Raw genomic sequence first — 21,861 nt, 5'->3', positions numbered from 1 at the left:
CAGAAAGCACAGCCCTGTCCAAAGGTAACAAAATCTGTCGACCAGTTCCTGTGAGGCTCACTAAATTACAATTTATATTTTGTTTGTTTAATATGTACAAAAACCAGAGTGTAAAAATGGCTGTCATGCTCCGTGGCATGACACAGATGACACCCTTTGGTGTCCCTACAAGATGCACTGGATTTTCATCACAGAGACTGTTGTTCTGTCCTCTGTGAAACCAAAACTCAGTGCTGTTTTAATGTAACTTTACATCATTCAACACTGTTTTAGCATAGCTTATGTTCATGTGTCACATACTACGTTACTCGCCTGACATATTTACGTCACATTACGTACTTAATTTAACCCAAAACATGATGTTTTTCTTAAACCTCACCAAGTAGATTCATGGCTTAACCTAGCTGCGAGTTTTTGACAATGTTAACCATGTGTAACAACATGTTTGACCCAGGACACATCTGCACGGCACATTAAGACACTAAAGGGTGCCCTTTGGCACTGGTATTGCATGCCGAGGGGTGTGAGAAAGCTTGCTTTTCATGACCTGGATGAGAATGTGTTGAAATGACAAGTTGTGGTTTTATGCTTATGCTAAACTAAGCTAACTTGCAGTTCACGGTAGCTTACCATTAAAGTTATATCTTCATCTAACTCTGACATTTTGGGAAATAAGCCTATTGTTTTTAATGTATTTTTGAGACTTAACATGAAATCACCATTATTTTTTGTATGCTTTGCTGTGTCTAGCAGCTCTAGCTAACGTTAGCTGGATAGAAAATAGAAAACAGGTCCATGAGAACAATGGTAACAGTGTCTATGTTACCTATGTTTATAATGCCTTATAAACGTACTCACAATTTTACTTACGTACTCCATCTGCTTATAGCATTGTATAAACATAAGCACTCATAAATATTCATTATGTTTTATAACAATAATCATAACACATAATGAAGCATTTCATAATTAGCCTCGACTACTTATAAAGTCAAGTATTATAAGACTTCATAATTGCTGATCAGTCATTGGCTTTGTCTTTGCAAGGATTAGGGTGTATTGCACCATGCTCATAGTTATACATTATAATCCATCAGCTCCATTAGTGTTGTTCAGAGCACCATCCCCAGGACGTCTGCAATTGCTGAGCCAAAAATGACAGCTCCGAAAATGTTCATGGCCTTACCTCCCTGGAATGAGAGGGCGGAGAAACTATCCACTTTTGTCGACAGATGTCTCTCAGCGATGACCATCGACATAAAAGAAAAGATCAAAAAGATGAACTCTTATGATGAGCTGCTACCCTTCGCCACTTCACAGTGAATGTTCTCTCTCTCTCTCTTTCTGTCTCTCAAAGTTGAGATGTACGTTTTTTTAATAATTCACCTTTTTGTGATCAAACATTCACACTGAAGTAAAATGTACAGCTACAGTTAAAGGAGAACTTGATTCAGATATTATCTATAATTTAATTCAATTTAGTGTGATGAGTGAGCCACTTTAGTCAAATGTAAATGTCCATCATTTAGTTGTCCATCATCAAAAAGTTGTGTCACTTTACAGGACTCAATTTCCGTAATGACCTGTTAAACACATGAATTAACTGGACACCATTTTATGTGTTGCTCAAACAATGACCACTTATAGTGACTTTTGACAGCTTGTAATGTAGGAATGCATGAAACTTGACCTTACACGTCATTATAAAATACGATGATTACTGTTATAAATTGTTATGAATATTTATGAGTACTTATAACTATAATCATACAGTGCTACAAAATAGATTATAGTGCATTATAGACATAGATGTCATAGAAAGTATTAACAGTAAATGACTGAACGAACAAGAGGAAGACTAATGAATATGAAATGCTACACATTTTGGTTGAAGAATGTGAAAAACATGTCAGAATAAGTAAATGCATTTAAATGAACCAACATCAATTTGGACAGTGAAAGATTTTTTTTTTCCAGCAACAAAATAAATACTGCTTTAGCTTCATGGTTCTTGCTATTGCAGGCTAGCATTGCTAATGTGCTGTTTGTGCTCCTGCTGTTGGTCCACTGTCCAGAGACCTTCAGGGCCCCCTGAGGTGTTTCCAGGAGTCCTTAAGGTGACTCCAGGGACCTGCAAAGTTTCCAGGGGTCTCTTGCAAAATGGGAAAGGGTTAAATTCTTTTTCATTTGCTCACTAGAAATGATCCAATTTGAAGACTTCTTTATGAAACTGAGTGTTTTATAATAAGATACATCAGCAACAGAAGCTTCAGATGAGGGTCTGTGGTCTGATGTGTGTCTCTTTGAAGGTTTGTGTGTGTCTGCTCGGAGGTCTGGGGTCTAATGTATGTATATTTGGAGATCTATTTCAGAGTCTGTCGTTTGACGTGTGTCTATTTGGAGATCTGTGGTCTAAATGTGCATCTATTTTGGGGTATGTGATTTGAGCGGCCCTGCTCTACATCACCTAATGAGCTGCTGTTTGCCTGCCCACCTTTTCTCTCTCTCCCCCTCTGTAATGTATTCTTTCAGTGTATAATACAGTCCCCGTGGGACCACAGGTTTTCGTTGGGAGGTGAAATTTCATGCAGCAGCTTCACATATTCTCACATGCACCCCGTGTTTTTAGAGCAGCCGTGCATTTGCACAGGCAAACATTTCAAGGTGACAATATTTAACCAGTGTGTGAATGACTTTGTGCAAACGTACCTCTGTGGGCTTCACCTGTGTGTGTGTCTGCCTTTACGTGTGTGTGTGTCTGCGGGCGTGTGTGTGTGTAATTGCATGTGTGGTATCACAGGAAATAAGAGAGACCTGCAACATCCTTAGCTCCCTGTTGCCATGGCGACACTTCTGGTTACAGGAGTATCTAATAGGTCTCCCATACAAATTAACCTGCCATAGAGTGTGTGTGTGTGTGTGCATCGTGCACTGAAATGGAAATTCTTAAAATGCTATAAATATTTACTGCTGCTTGCTCATGTACTGCTATATATTGATTCAGACTGGTATTTTTATTATTTTTCAAATTAATTTCATATTGTTTATAAGATTTATTTGAAAATTGTTTTGTTTTTGTCTTATGCATTAGTTTTACCTCTACTACAGCCTTAAAACCATTTTTGTACACATAATATGTTATAGTGTGAAACTCTGAGTCACCTATAATGTTTTAACTGCTATATTCTGACATGTATTGTGATTGTCATGGCTACATTTTATTGGTGTTTGAAATGCCTTAGTGTCTCCTATCGCTATATGCTATATATGTGTCACTTCAGTTAGTGGCTGAATAGATGACTACGCTCTGCACTATAGACTCTGTGAGCTGTGATGTCAGGTGTCGTGTTCAAAGTCGCAATAATGTGCAGAGCATGTGAGTCATCAGGCGAGTGTTGAGGCAAAACCATGGCCACGCACATCAAAGAAAACAAATGAACAGATAGTAACATCACTCTGTTGTTTTCCCTCTCCTGATGTAATCCATGAACTGATAATGGGATGTGATAGTGTACTTTATCACTAACTGCTGCGTCAAAGCTCTTATGGAGATACTGTATGTCTTGATAACTGTACAAACAGATGTCTGATGTTCATATTTAAACAAATTCAAGGTTCTGGTCAAATCACTTGTAGGTCTCTGGCTATTTGCTATTGAATTTAATGGCTTCCTGAGCCAGAGGGGTTTCTTAAGTCAATTGAATTATTTGACTTGAAAGCGGTCAACTTTCTTTTATTGAGTTGGCTGAGCCCTGAAGCTCCTCACAGCCAGGCCTGTTTCCCTTTCTTTGTCAATAGTACTTTGCCTTATTTTCAGCCATTAATGCAGGCCTGTATATCCAGCTCCCTCTTTGCTTATTTTACTTACTTTATTCTATTCAAGTAAAGCTGAATCTATTTTATTTTACTGGACTTTAGTCTATTTTACTTACAGCTACACACCAGAGTACTGTAGATATAAGTACACATTGATGTTTCCCAGAGAGAGTAAAAAATTCATTTCGCTTCAAAAGCTAGAGAGGAAATGGCAAAATGACCCACAGAAAGATTTGCTAATTGGGTTTCTGAATCCAAAGGACATCAAAACTGAAAAAGAGAGCAAACGGTACAAAACAGAACAGAATTAACATCAAGCAAGAGACATAAAATAATTCATATAAAATAAATCTATTTAACTTTCGCTTTGTTTCTTCTTTCTTCCACAGAAACTTGTCAAAGAATCCTCTCACCACTCTGTCATGGCAGCTCTTCCAGCACCTCCAAGTCTCGGAGCTGTAAGTCTTCTTCCCCTGTCTGATCTCTCTTGTTGGCTTTTGTTTGTATTTTATTAGAGCAATTTATCATCGCTCCCTGCACACTATCTTCCTCAATACAAATTGTTTTCACTGCATGCCATTATAATTCCCGTCTTTGTTGTACAGAACCTCTAATTTGTCTCAGCACATGTAAAAGACTGAACCTATAGGCAGTATAGTGGCACTGTGATCTTATAAGTCATTTGTTGACTTAATTAAGGCGCACAAAGGGAATGTAATGGTCTGGTAGGAGGAGGGAGTCTAACCCCATTTTCTTGTTTGTTATGAATATTTTAGTGATCGTTGTGTTTATGAAATGAGTTTGCTCTTTCACCACCAGGGAGAACATTGCGATGTCGACCCGCTTGTAATTTACACATCATTACGCCTGTCAGCACTGTCCATCATTTGAACCTTCACTATGCTTTGAGCGCTGCTTCCAGTGCCTCCTGGTACATAAAGCTGAGGTATAGCAGGATGTGATATGAAACTATTTCAAGCAGGCCTCCTTATTGTGCTATTTTCAGAGGTAGAAGCAGGGCAGGTCCTCTGAGAGCACGGCACAATGCTGATCTGGGGTAGTCCTGCTGCTGTACACTCCAGGCAGCAGGGCAGAGGGATAGCCCTGCTTACATTGACAGTATACGTTTGCATTTTTGGCATTTAGCTTATGCTGTCATCCTGAGGGAAACTTACCCCTCGCACAGGCAGGACCTGCCGATATTACAGAACACTCATTCTTATCCATCTTCTTGTGTAGGATGCAATTCGCAGCGGACCCCATACTAGTGCTACACAAGTGTCATCTCACTATGGGCCCTCATCAGAGGCAGATGGGTCTCTGAATCCCTCATTGTGCCTGTTATTGAGTTGTGAATTTCATTCTTCACTGGATTGTAGAAGTTCTGTACTCTTGTTGTCTTACCAGCTGTCCAATTCTGCTATTGTAGAAGTGAGTTTGGCCTTTAGCTTCTCCCACTGCTGCTGCTCCTGCAGTGTCTAAGATTTGTATCCTGTGCTTCTATATGTATGGCATATTATGTAATACACTGTATTTGTGGTGGAAAAGATCTTGTACTTCACAATAACACATCAGTATCACACTGTAAAAATGCTCCATTACAAGTAAAATGAATCTTTCTGAATCCTACTTCCTGAATTCTACGTAGGTATAGATTTCAGGGGGGGGGCAGGGGTCACATCCCTCTTAATATTTATAACATGTGCATTTGCCCTGAACCCCCCTACAATAAATTAATGTGTTGAAATGAAACCTACAGCCAAGCATGAGCACACTGCTCTTCGCCAAAGTTGCAACAGATTTATTTATCTCACATAAGAGATTTCAGTATTTCTGTTTTCCTCTGTGCTCAACTTACTGATTAGAAGTGGGCGGGGTCCAGTTAGAAAAAAGTCATGTCACCTACTTCCTTGCACCAATCAGGATTTAGCAGCACTTGAATCAGAATCTGATGGTAGGTTGTTTGTTTTACTGCCTATCAAATCTAATCCTGATGGAGCAGATTTTGTTCAGGGTAATATAAATAATAACATTTTTTATTGGATTATCTATCAGTGGGAAACTGCACCCATTTTCAAAATTCATACATCTTATGCCTATGATCTAAGATGGTCCATAAATATTAGCAAACATGCACAACTCTCTCCCAAGGCCAAAAACCAGGGTGTTGAAACGGAAATTTGTGATGTCATAGTGTTTGAAGTCTGGATGACAGTGCATTGGGAAAGATGTTATAGATGACACTGAGAGCACCCAGGAGAATGTTCTGAGTATATGGAGACATTTTCTGTTTTAGAACGAGCTCATTTGGGCATTAAAAAAAAAAAAATAAATAAAAAATTCTGTAACAAAATCAGGCTTCCATTCATTGTATATGCAGCAGCTCCAGTTTTTATACATCACAACTTTGAGATTTACTTCCCTGGTCTCTGGCTTCGAGAGAGAGTAGCTCATGTTCACAAATATTGATTGACCTTTCCAAGGCCATGGAAACAACAACATATTGATGATGAATTGATGAACATGATGAATTCATAATTTAGGTGGTGTTCCTCTTTGATGTGTAGGCCGTATATTGATGTTGTAGCTGGTGAAGTTGGAGTATTTTCATTCAGCTTTTATACAGTTGAGTAGTTTGATTTATAATGATGTATCCTATTTTACATGCCCATCATATGTTTCAGTTACACTTTCACCACTGAATATATCATATAAAGCAGCTTTAACTTCATACTTTTATACAAGAAAAACAAGATTGGGGCTGTTTTGCCCACAGGAACACTGAGGAGTACAGTAGTAGAGTTCAGCAGTTAAATGACCTTCTATTCCTCGACAGACATCACATGCAACAAACTAAAATAACTAGCGAAGATCTGTCCTTAACCGAATCACTGCCACAGCTCAAAGAGCACAACTTGCTCTGATGTGCATTCCCATTTCTTCTTAAGCAACCGTTTTAGATGGGTACAAATGGTGCCCTTGTTGTTCTACATAAAAATCAGGGCCGGGATGATGCCCGTGTTTCCCCAGTGAATGCTGATGAGGAGTGAGGGTTTATGTCTATTCCATTTGGTATGTTTGGTTAAGAGGTGTCAGTTGGAGTGGCGTGGCGGCACAGACGAGGGCCGAGGCGTTGTGCAAGAGGGAAGCCATGTGGAATCAGGCCTCGCTAAAAGGAAATGAGTCACTCTATCATGGGCAGAGTCTGCGACGTGGCCCTGACATCATTACTCTCTTCACTGTGTCTATTTGCTCACCCAAACCATATTAGCTTGGTGAGTGCCAATCATTCAATCGTGCCAAATGAAGCGCGCTCACCGGGCGACTATTGCCTTTAATTATTAGAATAATACACAATGCGGTATCAATCATAAGTGCCCACCCATGCTGCTGAACCGCACTGATATTATGTAAATAGAGGAAGATCAAACCAGCTGAAATAATTTCCGTTTTATGTGACGAAAGGAGAGCATGGCCCTTTGCCATGACGCTGTCGCTACACCGTGTTATCTCAGTTACTCTAGGCACTGTTATTGTAATTGTATTTCATGTTTTTAACAATGAAAGAGTACCAATTTCAAAGCTGCAACACGGTGACAGTGACCTGCAATGAATAGGAAATGCAGGAGTCATTTTTTTAAGCCTGGAATTACACTGTAAGCCCTTCAAACGCATTAAAATACCAACGTTTGTATGGATTTGTTAATGATATATTTTATAAAGGTCCATTGTTTTATTGCTCTGCTACTCTTGCTTTCACAACTTGTTGTGAAAAATGTGAAAGAAAAGAAATAGAAACAAGTGAGGAAATAGAGTGGACACTATTAAGAAAAGAGGTCATTTGTATATATCAAACATGCTGATCAAAAAGGTAATAAATAAATAAAAATACCGATGCCCAAATCATCCTGAAACAATGTGTTCTTTCATCAAGGACTTGTAATTGGCCGAGCGTGGAATTAAACGCTTTTAAGTGTTACTTCACGCATAATCAATTTGGTGTAAAACATGCCTTACCCAATAAAAAGAGGCGTGTAACCGTTAAAGAATCGTTAATTCAGCTACCGTAACATGAAGTCAAGACTTCTTTGTTAACCTCAAACAGCCACTGAGTGTGTAGTCCAGTGCTGACCCACTATGTGGTCCAGGGGCGTAAGCATGCTTTCGACATTTGGGGGGACTCATATGAAGTGTGAGGTTGTGGGGGTCCTTCCCAAGGAAACTTGAGCATCGGACACTTAATGTCCTGCTTTCTGGTAAATGTATGCACCAGTTTGTGGAATTATCTTTAGTTTTGTCAAAACAGAAGTCCTCTGCTATTTCAGCGGAATAAATGCATATGTTCTAAATATTAGGGAGACGTGTCCCTTGTGTCTCCTCAAAAAAACTCTACAGCTATGATGTGAAACAGCTCCTCAAAACCATAGAAAGCTACACCGGATTCCACAATTAAAACCAGCCTTGGGAAGAGAGGAAAAGAGGGAGAAGCACTTACCATCAGTCAATGTACATTAAGTCAGTTTTTCCCTTATCAGGCACTCCCTATCAAACCTTGTGAGGTGTAACAGAAAAACAGTTGCTTTGTTTCGCAGGTTGGTTGCACAGATATTTCACACTCCCTGCAATATCTTAATATCAGTGACAATGACAATACTATCAGTGAAATCTCAATAATCTCAAGTCTTTTGTGACTCTTGTGAAAAGGCCCCAACATCACATTGAAGCTCTACAATAGACCTCTGCTGTGTGCTGCCTCTGGATGAGACACAGATAATCGGCTCTGCCTCTTTGTTTGTGTGCCCTTTAGCCAAAGGACCAGAGCTACTGCAGTGTGGTGCACTGGCCCAGCCAATCATAAGCCAGAGTACAGCAGCAGGGGGAACGGGGCGACTAAAATGCTAAATCTGCCGCTGTGGCATCCAGGGTGATATTATTGGAGATTATTTGAAGCTGAGTTAACGGCAGTCACCGATACCAGCATCTTTGAGGAAGCTCATTCTGTCTGGTCCACAAAAAGAAGAAAATATTCCCCGTCTTTAGCAACTGAAGCGATCTGCCTGAGGCAATGTGCATCCCGAATCCCTTTATTCTGTTAGCACTCCTTTAATCCCAGCTCTCTGGGAAGCAGGGGCCGACGCAAAGTCAAACATTTACGCCTCTCAGAGCAAAATGAATTTTTCTTTGAATATGGATGAAATGTGAATAGATCAAACCTGTAATCTTCTGATATGACTGCCAGTGTATTAGGATGAATTAAACATTACATTTCCAAGGGCTGCATGACAGGTAAATTACTAAATTTTAACCTTCATTTTATTGGGGTCCAATTGCACTCAGGGCAAAATCTTGCTGAAATTACATGACATTTATACAGACTCTTCAAAAACAGCAAAGAGTGACTTGCAAGAGGGAAAGTGAGTATTAAAATGTTAAATGTAGTAGAAGAGCCTAGATTGGGGGGCAGTGGTGGCCTAGACGCCACAGAGATCACCAGCTTAAAACCCATGCTGCAGAATCCATGAAACTATGCGGGGTAAATGAAGAACCCCTTAACTTTTAAAAGCTGTTTTCCTTTTGTTCTTTTCTAGATTTTTGGGCATTTCTCCTTTTTTTTGATAGAGTGAGAGAGAGAGGCAGGAAGGGCTAGGGTGAAAGAGAAAATGATGTGGGGCAAGGGGGCTTGGACGGACTTGAACTGAGGACTCAACCTTAAAGAGATACTCAACGGATTTTCAACCAGCTTTATAGCAATGTGGGTAGTATGTGTAAATTAAACATGTTATGTTATGTCTTTCCAGTGCCCAGATCTCCCTGCTCATATGCCACCATGTTTTTTTTTCACTGGCTGTACGGCCGTTGCTGGAACTACAGATTGTGCCTTGGCATTAGGAGAAAGTATAAAAGCAGATCGAGAAAGAAAGCCAACCCTCTAACTCAAACTCAAACCATTCTCTGATTAAATGGTAAAACTACTTAAACTCGCACTATTTGAAATACTTCTTCAGTGGTAAGCACTCTATACGAAGAGCTACCGGGGCATCCCACACTATTTTTCTGAAAGCAGCCACAAATACAGATGCAAACACAAGGCCTTTCCTTTTAAGGGCAATATACCTTGTTCTAATGTAGTATGAAGAGAGTTTACAGCAGGTTGAGTGCAGTTAACAGCAGTAAGTGCTTGTTCAATAACATATTCTCCATTATTTTTTTTTATTGTTGTTAATGAGTTTTATTTACTAAAATAAAGGTCATCAGTCAAATATCAGCTCACCATGATAAACCGTTTCACTTGCATAAAACAGTCCATTTTGTTACTCTATGGTGGCAACTGGGATCTAATCAGCTGAAAAGAGGGGCCCTCAATCATGCATAAGCAGCAGAGGATGGCATTTTGGTTAAGGATCACCCTCTTTTCCAACCCAGCTCAGTCAATGTCTTTGTAATTTTATTTTGAAGAATGTTCGAACGCGCAGAGGACGTGTCCTTGATCCTTTACTCTCCACCTTTGATAGAACTGCTGTTGAGTGTTTTTAGTCACTCTACATTCAATTATGTGAATCCTGTACATGTAACTAAAGATACAAGCATCGCTCTATGTATTTGTCATATTTCCTCATGCATGTGTTAATGGACAAAAGCTGGACGCTGAAATTAAACTTCCTCGCCTGAACTGCAATAACAAAACCACCAGTGCACCACTTCATGCTTCTACTCAGACAAGGCTTGATTAAAACCACACAATTCCCAAACAGGCACTAATAAAAAAAAAACAAAAAACAATAGTTGCGCCTCATTGCGCTGTGCCTCTGTTGAAGTGGAACCTTTACCTGCTGTATGGCAGCAGAGCAGCCTGTGTTTAGTCTCTGTGAGAGCTACTTTTTGCCCCACTGGGTGCAACAGGCAAATAAAGGATGATCGATTGAAATACAGTCAGCTGGTTTGTATTTTATTTTAAAAGTTATGTGTAACTTTAATGAACAGTTCACTCCAAAATTAAAAATATATTTGTTTCCTCTCACCTGTAGTGCAGTTTATCAATCTACATTGTTTTGGTGCGAGTTGCCGAGTGTTGGAGATATCGACTGTAGAGATGTCTGCCGTCCTTTCAGTGTAATGGAACTACAAGGCAGTCAACATGTGGTGCTCAAAGCGGCAAAAAAATCTATGCATCTACTCATACACGAGAGGTTAGTGCTCATGACAGCGCGAGATGTAAACACTGATGGCGTCTTCCTCGGCTGAGCTGCAACATTAGCAAGCTCAGTGGTTCTAGTTGAGCTAGCAGTAGATGCACATGTCCTTCTGCACAGTGATACAGTCAGTGGGTGTAGTTCAGTAGAAAGAAAATAGTTCCTACGTTAAACTGTTCACAACAAGGTCTGTGGATTATCTTGAGTAACCAGGTCTTGATTTCTGGAAAGAGACATTGCTGTTGAGTTTTTCAAATGTATGTGTAATAACATTGACTGAAGGCGACCATCTCTACAACACTCAGTAGCTCACATCAAAACAATCTAGACTGATAAATTGCATCAGAGGCAAGAGGAAAAAATATGTATTTTTGATTTTGGGGTGAACTGTTCCTTTAATACAACAAAATATACACTGGAATGGAATTGATCTTGTAAAAAGCAGTAAAGTAACAACTCTCCCTTAAAAAAATGACACCATATGTGTCACATTATAAATGGATAGCACATATATCATCCATCCTGGATACACACTATGAATACACACATAAAGGAGCTCTAAAAACATCAATCGTCTAAAAATCCCCATCAAAAGTATCTCTGTGCTAAAATCTTTGCCTCTGAAGAAGAAATTGCCTGAAGCTCCCGCTCACTTTGTCCATTTTTCCTACCTAGAGCCTCCCCTGACCTGACTCGGGTGTCCCCTCTCCTCTACATGATTGCAGTGCAGGTGGTGTTGTCGATAAGCCAAATTCAGGTCTGGCTCCTCAGACAAATAAAGCCGTAGAGGTTTGAAAATAAAAGTCAGGCAGCGAGAGAGCCTGCAGGGACGCTGACTGGCCAAATGGCTGCAACCTTACAGAAAAGCAATGATGGGACAAAACGGTGATTTATTTATTTGCAGCATACTGCTTTATCCATGACACAAGCGGAAGATACAGCGTGAGAATGATGGAGCGGGTCCAGGGACAGCCAGGAGTGTGGTGAAGCAATGATACACACTTATTACGGTGTGGTAAAAGCAACTGTTTAGCAAATTTAGCAGGATCAGGGGAAACTGCTTATGTTGTAAAAGCTCTCAGTGAAGAGAAGAGTATTAAATTTGACATCGGTTGAGTCAACTCTCTGCTTTTTCTGCATTTATTCCCACTGATTGATTTATACTATTCTTTCTCACAACTGTAATCTCTCCAACCCCTGCTGTACAATGAAAACTGAGCATAATTTGACATTTCTGGTGGCGTAAGAGCAACTGTGCAGCAGCGATATGCAAACATGCAGTGAAAAAAAAATGAGACCAGTTCATGGCTACATCTGTCTATTCGGCCTGTTGCTTATGAATAGATGTCCGACTGTCAATCAACTGCTTCAAGACTCTAAAAGCCAATCTGATGGCATGACAGCTAGATTATCTCTTTTCCACACTATAATAATAATGACAGTACTGGCCACTGTTTGATTGACAAGTGATCTACGGGAATTGCAGTGCAGAGACACAACAGCAATGAGTGCTTTGCATCAAAGATGAAGACAAAAAGAAAATAGAGTGATATGATTAAAAAACATGCAACAAAATATAAATCAGTATACCATCGAGGAGAAAGGACTGACTGTTCAGTAGGCACCGCCCTTAGTTACTGTTGCTACGCCTGTCAATCTTTCCTGGGGTACAGCACAGTGTACAGTTTACAGTGATAACAGTGGCAGTTACCCTCCGAAATTCACAGTGATTTCTGCAACAATGGGCTTTTGATTTGACACAAACGCAAACAAAAGCAGGCTTCTCATTCCTAGACAAAGAGCGTGGAATTTGACAGCTGAAATGATGACTGTTGCTTGCAGATTTGATCAAACAACAAGCCTGTAAAATGGTCTTAAATGTCCACATGATGGCTGCATACATGGTTTAATGCTAAAAGGCTGAGGCTAAAGCTACATAGCAGAAAGTCAGCATCCATTAGAGCTGATCCATTTAGAAGACAGGGAAATTGTTAGTGTATTGCAGGGATAATGTACTTACTGCTAATTTTCCATTTAGGTGTACTAGTATATTTTTTAACAGGAGAAAATGATTTGTGGAAGAGGAATAACTGAGGAGTTTGGCAAACATAATGCTAATGCAGGTTTGGCTGGAGCTGCTGCAGTGTGAATTTGTCCAAACCCAAAAAAGAGTGCAGAGCTGCTATGTTTTTTATCAGAAGAGAGGGGGTGGTTTGGGTGGCTGGGGTGACTATGTTTTTTGGTTGTTTTGTTTTGTTTTGTAATTACTTTTTTTTATTCATCTATTCATTTATTATCTTGACATTTCCCAAATATTACAAATAGTTTTCCTTGAGCCTCCCTGAGTGACTGTGGTTAAATGTTTAACCCTCCCTCCTCCATGGATAGCCGTATTTTAATATATTCATACCAAATGTAGACTTCCTACAGTCTGCATTTGGGGGTGAGAGTTAATAACAAAACCAACAGCTTAATTCTTAAGCAAAATGCAAATGTTCCCATACAAATCATGTCATTACAGAGGCTGTGTGCACTTCAGCAGAATATAGGTGCATGACAGCCACTCGTCCTAGCACACAAAAACAACAATTTAATAAGCCCCCCCCCCCCCCCCCCCACACACACACACACACACACACACACACACACACACACAGAGCATGTACACAGTCAGCATTAGCAACATGTGCATATTATTGACTGTTTTCCCAAACAAAACGTAACATACACAACAGTATCAGCAGCGGCCAGAATAATATCTGTAACTTGGCATGGCAGCCAATATGAGATTATAAGAACATAGCCTCTGATAATCAAAAGTTACTTGAAAACAAAATCCTGGAGTTGAAAAAAGCCACAGTTTTTTAATACTGTTGCACATGCCTCATGTCCAGTGGGCGGTTGAGGAGGGGCGTGAGGTCCAATGAGGTTATGAGATATTTAGTTTAGCGAGTCCCATCACCATACATACACAAGCACTTTATAAAGACAAATATGTATTTGGAATAAATACAAAATAAAACCACTTAAAGTTGTGCCAGCCAAAAATAATGCTGCTTCTTGGGTTTGCCCATGTCTGATCACACAGTAAAACTAGGCAGAGATGATCAAATAAAAATCAAGATTATGTCACTACACTGCCTGACATATTTTAGTGACCTTTTTAACCAAAATAGTGAGAGTTCATGAACAGGAAGTGGGAGCCATTTTGTTTTCTGTACAGTAAAAGTGGAGGCCAAAAAAACTGAGATCAAATGGTAAAACTAAGATTCTGTTACTGAGTTGCATACCGTAAAACTTCAATAAGTAGCCCGGGCTATTTTGCTTAAATTACTGAAAACAACAGGCCGTTTTTTGGGTCAAGTGTCTATGGGACATATACGCAGAACTGTTATATCACTTGTATAAAAATTAGGCTTTGAATAACATACCAAATACAAAACATTCATATGCTCTAGTTCCGACAGACAAGGCATCAGAGTGAGAACATTATGACACTCTTTTTACTGCACTTGAGGATTACAGTACCCAACATACTGACCCAACACCACTTTATCCTGTTAAAACAATATTCACAACTTGGATTATTTTTTATGAAAAACCTTTTGATTCTTTTCATCAGTGGACCCTTACGGACTAAAGGAATATGAATAACTTACTGGGCAGTCAAGGAACAGGCACATATTCTGACTCAGTCTTCTCTGGTGCTCATGGGTTCAGTAAAATGAACTAAACAACTGAAATCTGGAGAATTTAACCAAACTAAACCAAAGTTTAAACATTTGAATTTGTATGTGTAATTTTAACAGCTCACTAAAGTTAGTTCAAGTGGGTAGCCAACAACCTGCGTTATACTACATCCAAATAACTTCTATAAAAAATACCTGCTTGGAAACTCGACCAGGCCTCTTATTGAGACAGGCCTTTATTTGTCAAACTGTGTAGCTACATTGGGAGGAATCCTGCTCAAAATGACACTGACAATAACTGTATAAAATTTAAAACAAGATTACTGTACAGCGTCTGAGAAAATTAAAGGGAAAGTCACTTCCAAAGTCAGAAAATATCACTGGACATGCCATTGACCTTGGCTCCCACACAGTGAGTGTTGCTGTCCTGAACAGGTACTTTTCTAATCAAACCCCACATAATAGTATAGCTGCCTAATAATATGCTCCTTCATTAATTTAAAAATAAAGCAAGCTTATTACTAGTCATAGATTCGCAAATATATTTTCCTTATTAATATTCATTAACATCTGGCTGTACTATATTATAGTACAAGTGACTAACAATGTGACAAGCGGTGCACCCAGAGCAGCTAACTACACATCCTTCAGCTGAATTACCACAAAGCCAGGCATCACAGGAAATACAACATACAGTCACACCCAAGATCAGTAGCACTGTGGAAAATAAGGCGATTTATTAAACACACAGGATTTAAAAACCTCCAATAATTCCCAACAACAGTATAAGGAGAGGAAGCGGTGCATTCAAGCTGAGATCAAAGCGCGCGAGCAACAATGCGGTATATAGCTTATCGTTGCCTGTGATCCACGGCTCCTCAGCCAAAGCACCTGTGTGTACATTTCCCAGAAAAACAGCCTCTGGTGGTGATCATTACCTCTCCTCTGGAGTAGTGGGGTGGATCGTTAGCCAGCTTCAAGGAAACATCATGCTGTTAGCTCTCTGCATCTAGGGTCACACTGCTGTTTGCTTTTGTTCTTTTCAAAGTCTAATCTGCTCTCCTCCAGACATTTATCAACTTCCAGCTGTCAGTTTGCAGTTTTTTTCCCTTTTGTTTGTCTTATTGCTTGTTTAGATGGTAGAGCTGTAAACTCACAACCATGTTACTGTACTGTACAGGCTGGGCGCACATTTGAAACAGAGGGTTCCAGCTTTCTTGTGTGCAATATCCTGCTATTTTCAGCATTTTTTCTGTATCTGTGCAGCTGCACGTTGGCCCTGATCAGCTCGCCCAGAGGAATAGTGGCTAATGTATGGAGGTGGTGGTTCGTAACAATTAACATAATTACAGTGTAAAGAGGGGAAGCCTGGACCGCCCTGCTCTGGTGAGCTTTGATCTCTTGTGGTTGAACTTGCTGAGCATTAAATGAAAACCTTTAACAGTGGAATTCTCCTCCGCACCAACAAGCAGGGAGCTACCTGTCTGTAGAATGAACTCCTTTGTGCTATATCGCATAGAGTAGGTTTTATAGTCCACATTAAGGTTGCTTTGGTGCACCTTTATTTCTACTGGTGAAGTTCACATCTGACATTTTTAAAAACTGGGTATTAATTGGGTTGATTCCAGTGTTTTTTGAGTCAGTGTATTTAAATAAGACTACTTTGGGCCAAGAAAATGAGTAAAGTTTAATAAGGGATTCAATATTTCTCCATCCACTTCAAACTTGTACTCCTTTAGTGTTTGGAGAGGATTCGAAAGCCTCATTGCCACTGAAGTTAAGGTTTTTCGCTCAGAATATGAGAAAAGGATAACAGCCTTTTTACCATCCTCACTTTAGTGTCTCTCCATTCGTTTGGTGCTACAGTATTTACATTGAATCATTCACAGTGATAAGAATAACGGCGTTATAAATAAACGGCGTTACTAACGGCGCTACTTTTTTCAGTAACGAGTAATCAAAAAAGTTACCGTCTCCCCTGTTATAACGCCATTACCGTTACTCGTAATAAAATGCGCCGTTACTCGGCTTTACTTGAGTTCACTGCAGCTGCTTTCACCCAAGCAAGCTCCTTCTCTGCGAGCTTTGAAGTTTGTCTTCTTTGGTGAGGGCAGGTGAGGGGGAAGAGAGGTAGAGACAACCGCATAAGTGATGATGATTGGCTTAGGGAGAGTAAAAATTCATCATGAACCAATCAGAGGCAGTGTAGGGCGGGCATTCACAACCACCAGTGTTGCCAACTTAGCGACTTTGTCGCTATATTTAGCGACTTTTCAGACCCCTCTAGCGACTCTTTTTCAAAAAAGCGACTAGCGACAAATCTAGCGACTTTTTCTGATGTTATTCAAGACTTCTGGAGACTCTGTTGTGAGAGCACATATCATTCTTAGTCTTCTCAATGGGTAGCGGATGCTGCCGTGAGCTCCTCTCTCGCCCCAAAGCACTCACAGATGGCCCAGTCCTCCCTCCCAGCAGCAGTCAGAGCAGGAGACGTTAACCCCTCCACGTCCAGACTGCAAGTGAATCGCACATGCGCGGAACCACCGCTGGCTGATCTATCGCTCTGATCCCGACCTGGTTTACAGTCAGGGCGGGATGTAAATGTAAAATTTGCTTTGTCTAATATAAATCACTGAAAAAAGGTTCATTTGTAGTTCTAAACATATTCAGGGTGTTTTTTTACTCAGTTTTTGTCTCTCCCACGACGTTATTCCTCTCTCCTACAGCATCCATTACAATTACATGCATATGGACAATTATGCAAATTAGGCGATGACGTCATTTAGTGAGTTCTAGCGACTTTTAGGACAGCCAATAGCTACTTTTCTTACTGAGGAGTTGGCAACAGTGACAACCACACATGCAGGGTTGTCCGGTCCGACTTTGGGCTTGTGTTTTTGTGAAGTCGCTTACAAATATTGGTAGTAGCGGGTTGTGTTTTTTTGGGCTTGTTTCTGAAGTGGAGTTGCTTATTTGGGCTTGCTCTCTAAACGTCGCCTTTCTCTATATCCGTCTAATAAGTTATTTAAACTCATGAAAGTACGACGGACTACAGGATGTTTCCACAGCTCGGCTCCCTCCGCCCCTCTCCCTCTCCGCATACACACAGGTGACGGTCAGTCAATGAGACTTTTCACATTTAAATTGCGCGATTAATGGAGGTTCTTTAACTAGTGTAGCCTAGATAAGTGTACAATGTTTTATAATAATGATTTATTCTATTAAGTGTCAATTTCATTCATTTAACATATTCAGTGTTGAGTTTCATTACATACAGTTTGTCCTGTCCTCTTCATACGTCTTGCATAAATTCACAGGCAGATAAACTCCATCCCCAATTACCACGCAGACAGTCATGTATCAAGTTGACCGTCTTTAATGAGGTAACTGGCAGTAGGGTAAAACTGACAAAGAAAAGGGATACAATTAACAAAGTGTCCAAATTCCTACTACAATATATGTAAGAGAACCATTAAGTACCTTAACCTAAAAAAAATACAGTGCATTAAACAATACAACTAATTTCCAATTATACCATAAGTTGACAACTGGAAGCATAATGTTGCTAGATACAATATATCTTATGCACATTTCCTTACTGAGAGCTAGTCAGAACATGTGGTTGACATGAATACACTATCAACATTTTTATCTTTATATAAACCTTACAAACATCTCAAATCTATAAAAATATACAAATAAATGAATAAATGATAAACCCAAGGTTTATTTTTACATACCAATGATGCTTTCAAAAGCCCGAACACCAGAATGATGTCCGATAAAAAAGGGCATGAGCTCTTCCCTGGCTCTGACATGGAGAACTGATCAGTCGCCTACTGATGATGTCATCAGCTAGAGACACACACTATGTGATTTTAAATGACTGCTATAAAAATCCACCAACAGGGGGTGTTAAGTGATAACTAAACATACTGACTAATAAAATAACCCTGGTAAAGCAGAACACAGTTCCATTAAAGGGGGTGTCCAAGCAGTTTGACATATGAGTATTTTATAAAAAAAAGTTATGCTTTTGTTTTTCCAGGTAATTAGTTACTTTTATAGTGCAGTAACTCAGTTACTAACTCACTTACTTTTTGGGGAAAGTAAGTAGTAACTATAACTAATTATTTTTTTAAAGTAACGTTCCCAACACTGATCAGTTAGCATAACGTTTGCCAACCTTTGTTATCTCTGCGATTACAGATACATTAATGAAGCTAAGCTCCAGAAGTTAACATTAGCTTAACTAGAGCCCTTTGGACAACAGCTAACAATGATGTACGATCACCAAAGTACAAAACTAGAACAAAATAGGCTAATGAACTGCCAGCAAACAAGGTGACATGATGAACAACGCATCTAGGCGCTAACGTTAGGCTAACTTTAGCTAACGTTAGCTAGAGATGTTAAAGATAACTTTATATTTCTTTCCAGCAAAGTGACAATATGTTGCCTCAAACACAATGTTGACTTACCTTAGAACAGATGTAGACATCATTGTTAATCTTATTCACGTTGAGTTGATGTTGTGGTCTAACGTTACCACACAACTTTATCCAAAGGAGACAATCAGTTGAGATGTGGTTTAGGAAAGGGTAAAAAATACACCTCGTGTTGGAGTTGCATGTACCCCATGCACACCGTTTGACCATTTTTAAACTTCAAATCTCAGAAAAAGCTCATAAAACCGAACGAAACTGACTTTCTGTAATGCATTTCAATGTACGTCCAGGCAGAGAATGTCCGAGTGTATGGGAATGGCTATACGCACTTTGATTGGCTCATTGTGTTTCAGGGCGGGGCTTAGCCATAGGTCAATTCAGCCAACCCAGCACACACACTCCACTGGATCAGCAAACTTTGTGTTGCTGTTGTTACACAGGTTAGACCCAGCCATCTGTGAATCCCAGCGTTGTCCCGGAGCTGGGTTTTGTGCTGGCTGAATTTGAGTCGCTACAGCCGCCACTGAGTGTATCCTTGGAGCTTCTGCCCACTCTCGTCATGGCAAATACTCTTTCACTGGTGTAGAGAGGCGGAGAGACCGCGGGGTAAATGAGCTAGCTAATTCTATTCTCATGTGCAGTCTGATAAACAGAGGAAAAGCGCAGCTCTACAAAGGAATACAATTTTACCCATCAATCAATAAGTAGCAGTCAGCGATGCAGCTGCCTCAAAAAAATCAATGTATGGGAAACACAGCAAGCTTGATGAGCACAGACATGTTGCAGTTTACTATAAAAAGTATTTCTTATGCATTCTGTTGTAGATCGTAACATATATTTTAGTAAGTAAGTAAGTAAAGTTTATTTACGTTTCATTATAATCATTAATAACATTAATACTGTCTCTGGAACCAAGGAGAAAAGGATGGATGGATATGGTGTTCCTTGTTAGCTCAATCAGTACGCTGCCATATAGTGAATATGAAAAGGCTCTGCTCTAACTACAGTATCTGATCCAGTGAGCACCTGATAATAAGCGAGATCCACCTGCGGAAATCTATTCTCATTACTTTATATAGCATGGTGGATGTAGTACATGCATTATTCATGATTTCTGCAATATCTTATTGACCTCTGTCAAGGACATTTGGACAGGCATTCATCTTGACAAAATTGGCCAATCACAGCCTCCAATTTGGACATATGCAAAATGCAGAGGTGGCATACGATGTAGAATAATGTGGACTCTCACGCTGCACACTGCTGTGAGAGTGAAATGTATGCACAGAGGAGTCTAATGATACCTGCCTGCCGCTAATACAGCCTGAGACTGATAGCCCGAACACTGCTTTGACCTTTGACCTTCTCACATTTGAATGCCGTGCTGCAGGCCAGCATTGTTGTTCGTCTAATCCGTTGATTTGAACAAGTCCAAATATTTTGAAACCTGATATAGCATAGTCATATATCAGCGGTGGATGTCACGTGAGCTTATGAATGAGCAGTCACTCCATCATCACTGTTAATTGTATTGATATTGTATTGTATTGTTGGCATCATGAAGAATGTTGCTAATTAGCCAGACATTGTTGTCTCTAATGTTGCTCTTCGTGCAGCTGGAGATTGCTCTTGCTTTCTCTCTTGCTGTTGCTAATAGAGAGGGTTAAGTGTGTGCACAGCTTGATGGAAGCAGCACACTCAAGTTTCTGTGCGACTTTAAAATGGAAACTTACCAGGACTATGTAATTCTTTCCCCCAGTAATGGAGTTTAAACAGAGAACTGCAGATAAGTAAACAAAATGCTTTCCACTCAGATATTCTGATGTTTTTCTTCATCATATGTGCCAGTAAAACAACCATTCCTCTTAAAAGTACACCATTTCTGAACTGGAAAAACACACTGCCAACTACACAGAGTCATCAGACCCTCTGGTCGCCAACATATCCTCTTGACTTTATCAGTTTTAATACGTCCGAGTGGTTACAAGAGCATGTATGACCATCTTTACAGTGGTGACCTGAGGTTATTAATGCATGGAGTCAGCCTGATAGTGTCATTGGACTGACTTTGTGTTTTCACTCCACCTAACCAAACCACACCACTGTGGAGAGGCGGAAAAGGAAACGTCTAATACATCCATGGGGATGTTATGTTGATAGTTTGAAGAGTAAGAGAGGAATTATTGGTTATGACCTCAGGGCTATATATGTACGTGATGCTTTACCTGTTGAACGCCACAGTTTATCTGCCTGCATAGTTTCTGTTTTTGTACTCAGCTGTGTTCACACATAATAGTAAATTTTGCCACGCAGCTGAACAGTAGGCTGCCATTTTATCATGAGAAAATTCAGTTGCCAGGATAAATGTTGGAGATGTACATTTCTGCAAACAGCAGTTATCTGAGTTTTGTATGCTATTATGTAGCAAATATGTTAAAACTTTACTTTTCTCACATTTCAACACCACTGAGGTTAATGTGTGGTTATGCTTAGGGGCAGAAATACATGGTTGTGGTTGGGAAAACATCATGTTTTGATAGGTTATTATTATATTATATTGTATCGGCACAGTAGCTACCTGGAGCTCGCATAAACGGAGCCTGGGTTTGTTGAAGGTGGTAGTGTTGTTTGGGCTGAAAAAGCCATGTGTAGTGTAAGGCAAAGGAGGTTGTTGGGTCAGTGTGGGGAGCAGTGAGAACTGGCATTAGGGGAGTGTCT

At 39.9% G+C, this 21,861-nt stretch overlaps 1 protein-coding gene across 3 annotated transcripts in view; it reads left to right on the top strand.

Annotated features, from left to right (window-relative positions):
* ntrk3b (neurotrophic tyrosine kinase, receptor, type 3b) overlaps positions 1 to 21,861 on the top strand; it is a 257,785-nt gene that overhangs the window by 101,689 nt on the left and 134,235 nt on the right. For all 3 annotated transcript variants that reach the window (XM_033625920.2, XM_078161658.1, XM_033625911.2), the window contains exon 4: positions 4,206 to 4,274. In XM_033625920.2, the coding sequence (XP_033481811.1) occupies positions 4,206 to 4,274 (69 nt within the window). The remainder of the gene's footprint in view (positions 1 to 4,205; positions 4,275 to 21,861) is intronic.

Source organism: Epinephelus lanceolatus, chromosome 2 (assembly GCF_041903045.1).
Source record: "Epinephelus lanceolatus isolate andai-2023 chromosome 2, ASM4190304v1, whole genome shotgun sequence".
Classification (NCBI taxonomy): domain Eukaryota; kingdom Metazoa; phylum Chordata; class Actinopteri; order Perciformes; family Serranidae; genus Epinephelus; species Epinephelus lanceolatus.
This window is presented reverse-complemented; position numbering and strand designations above follow the sequence as displayed.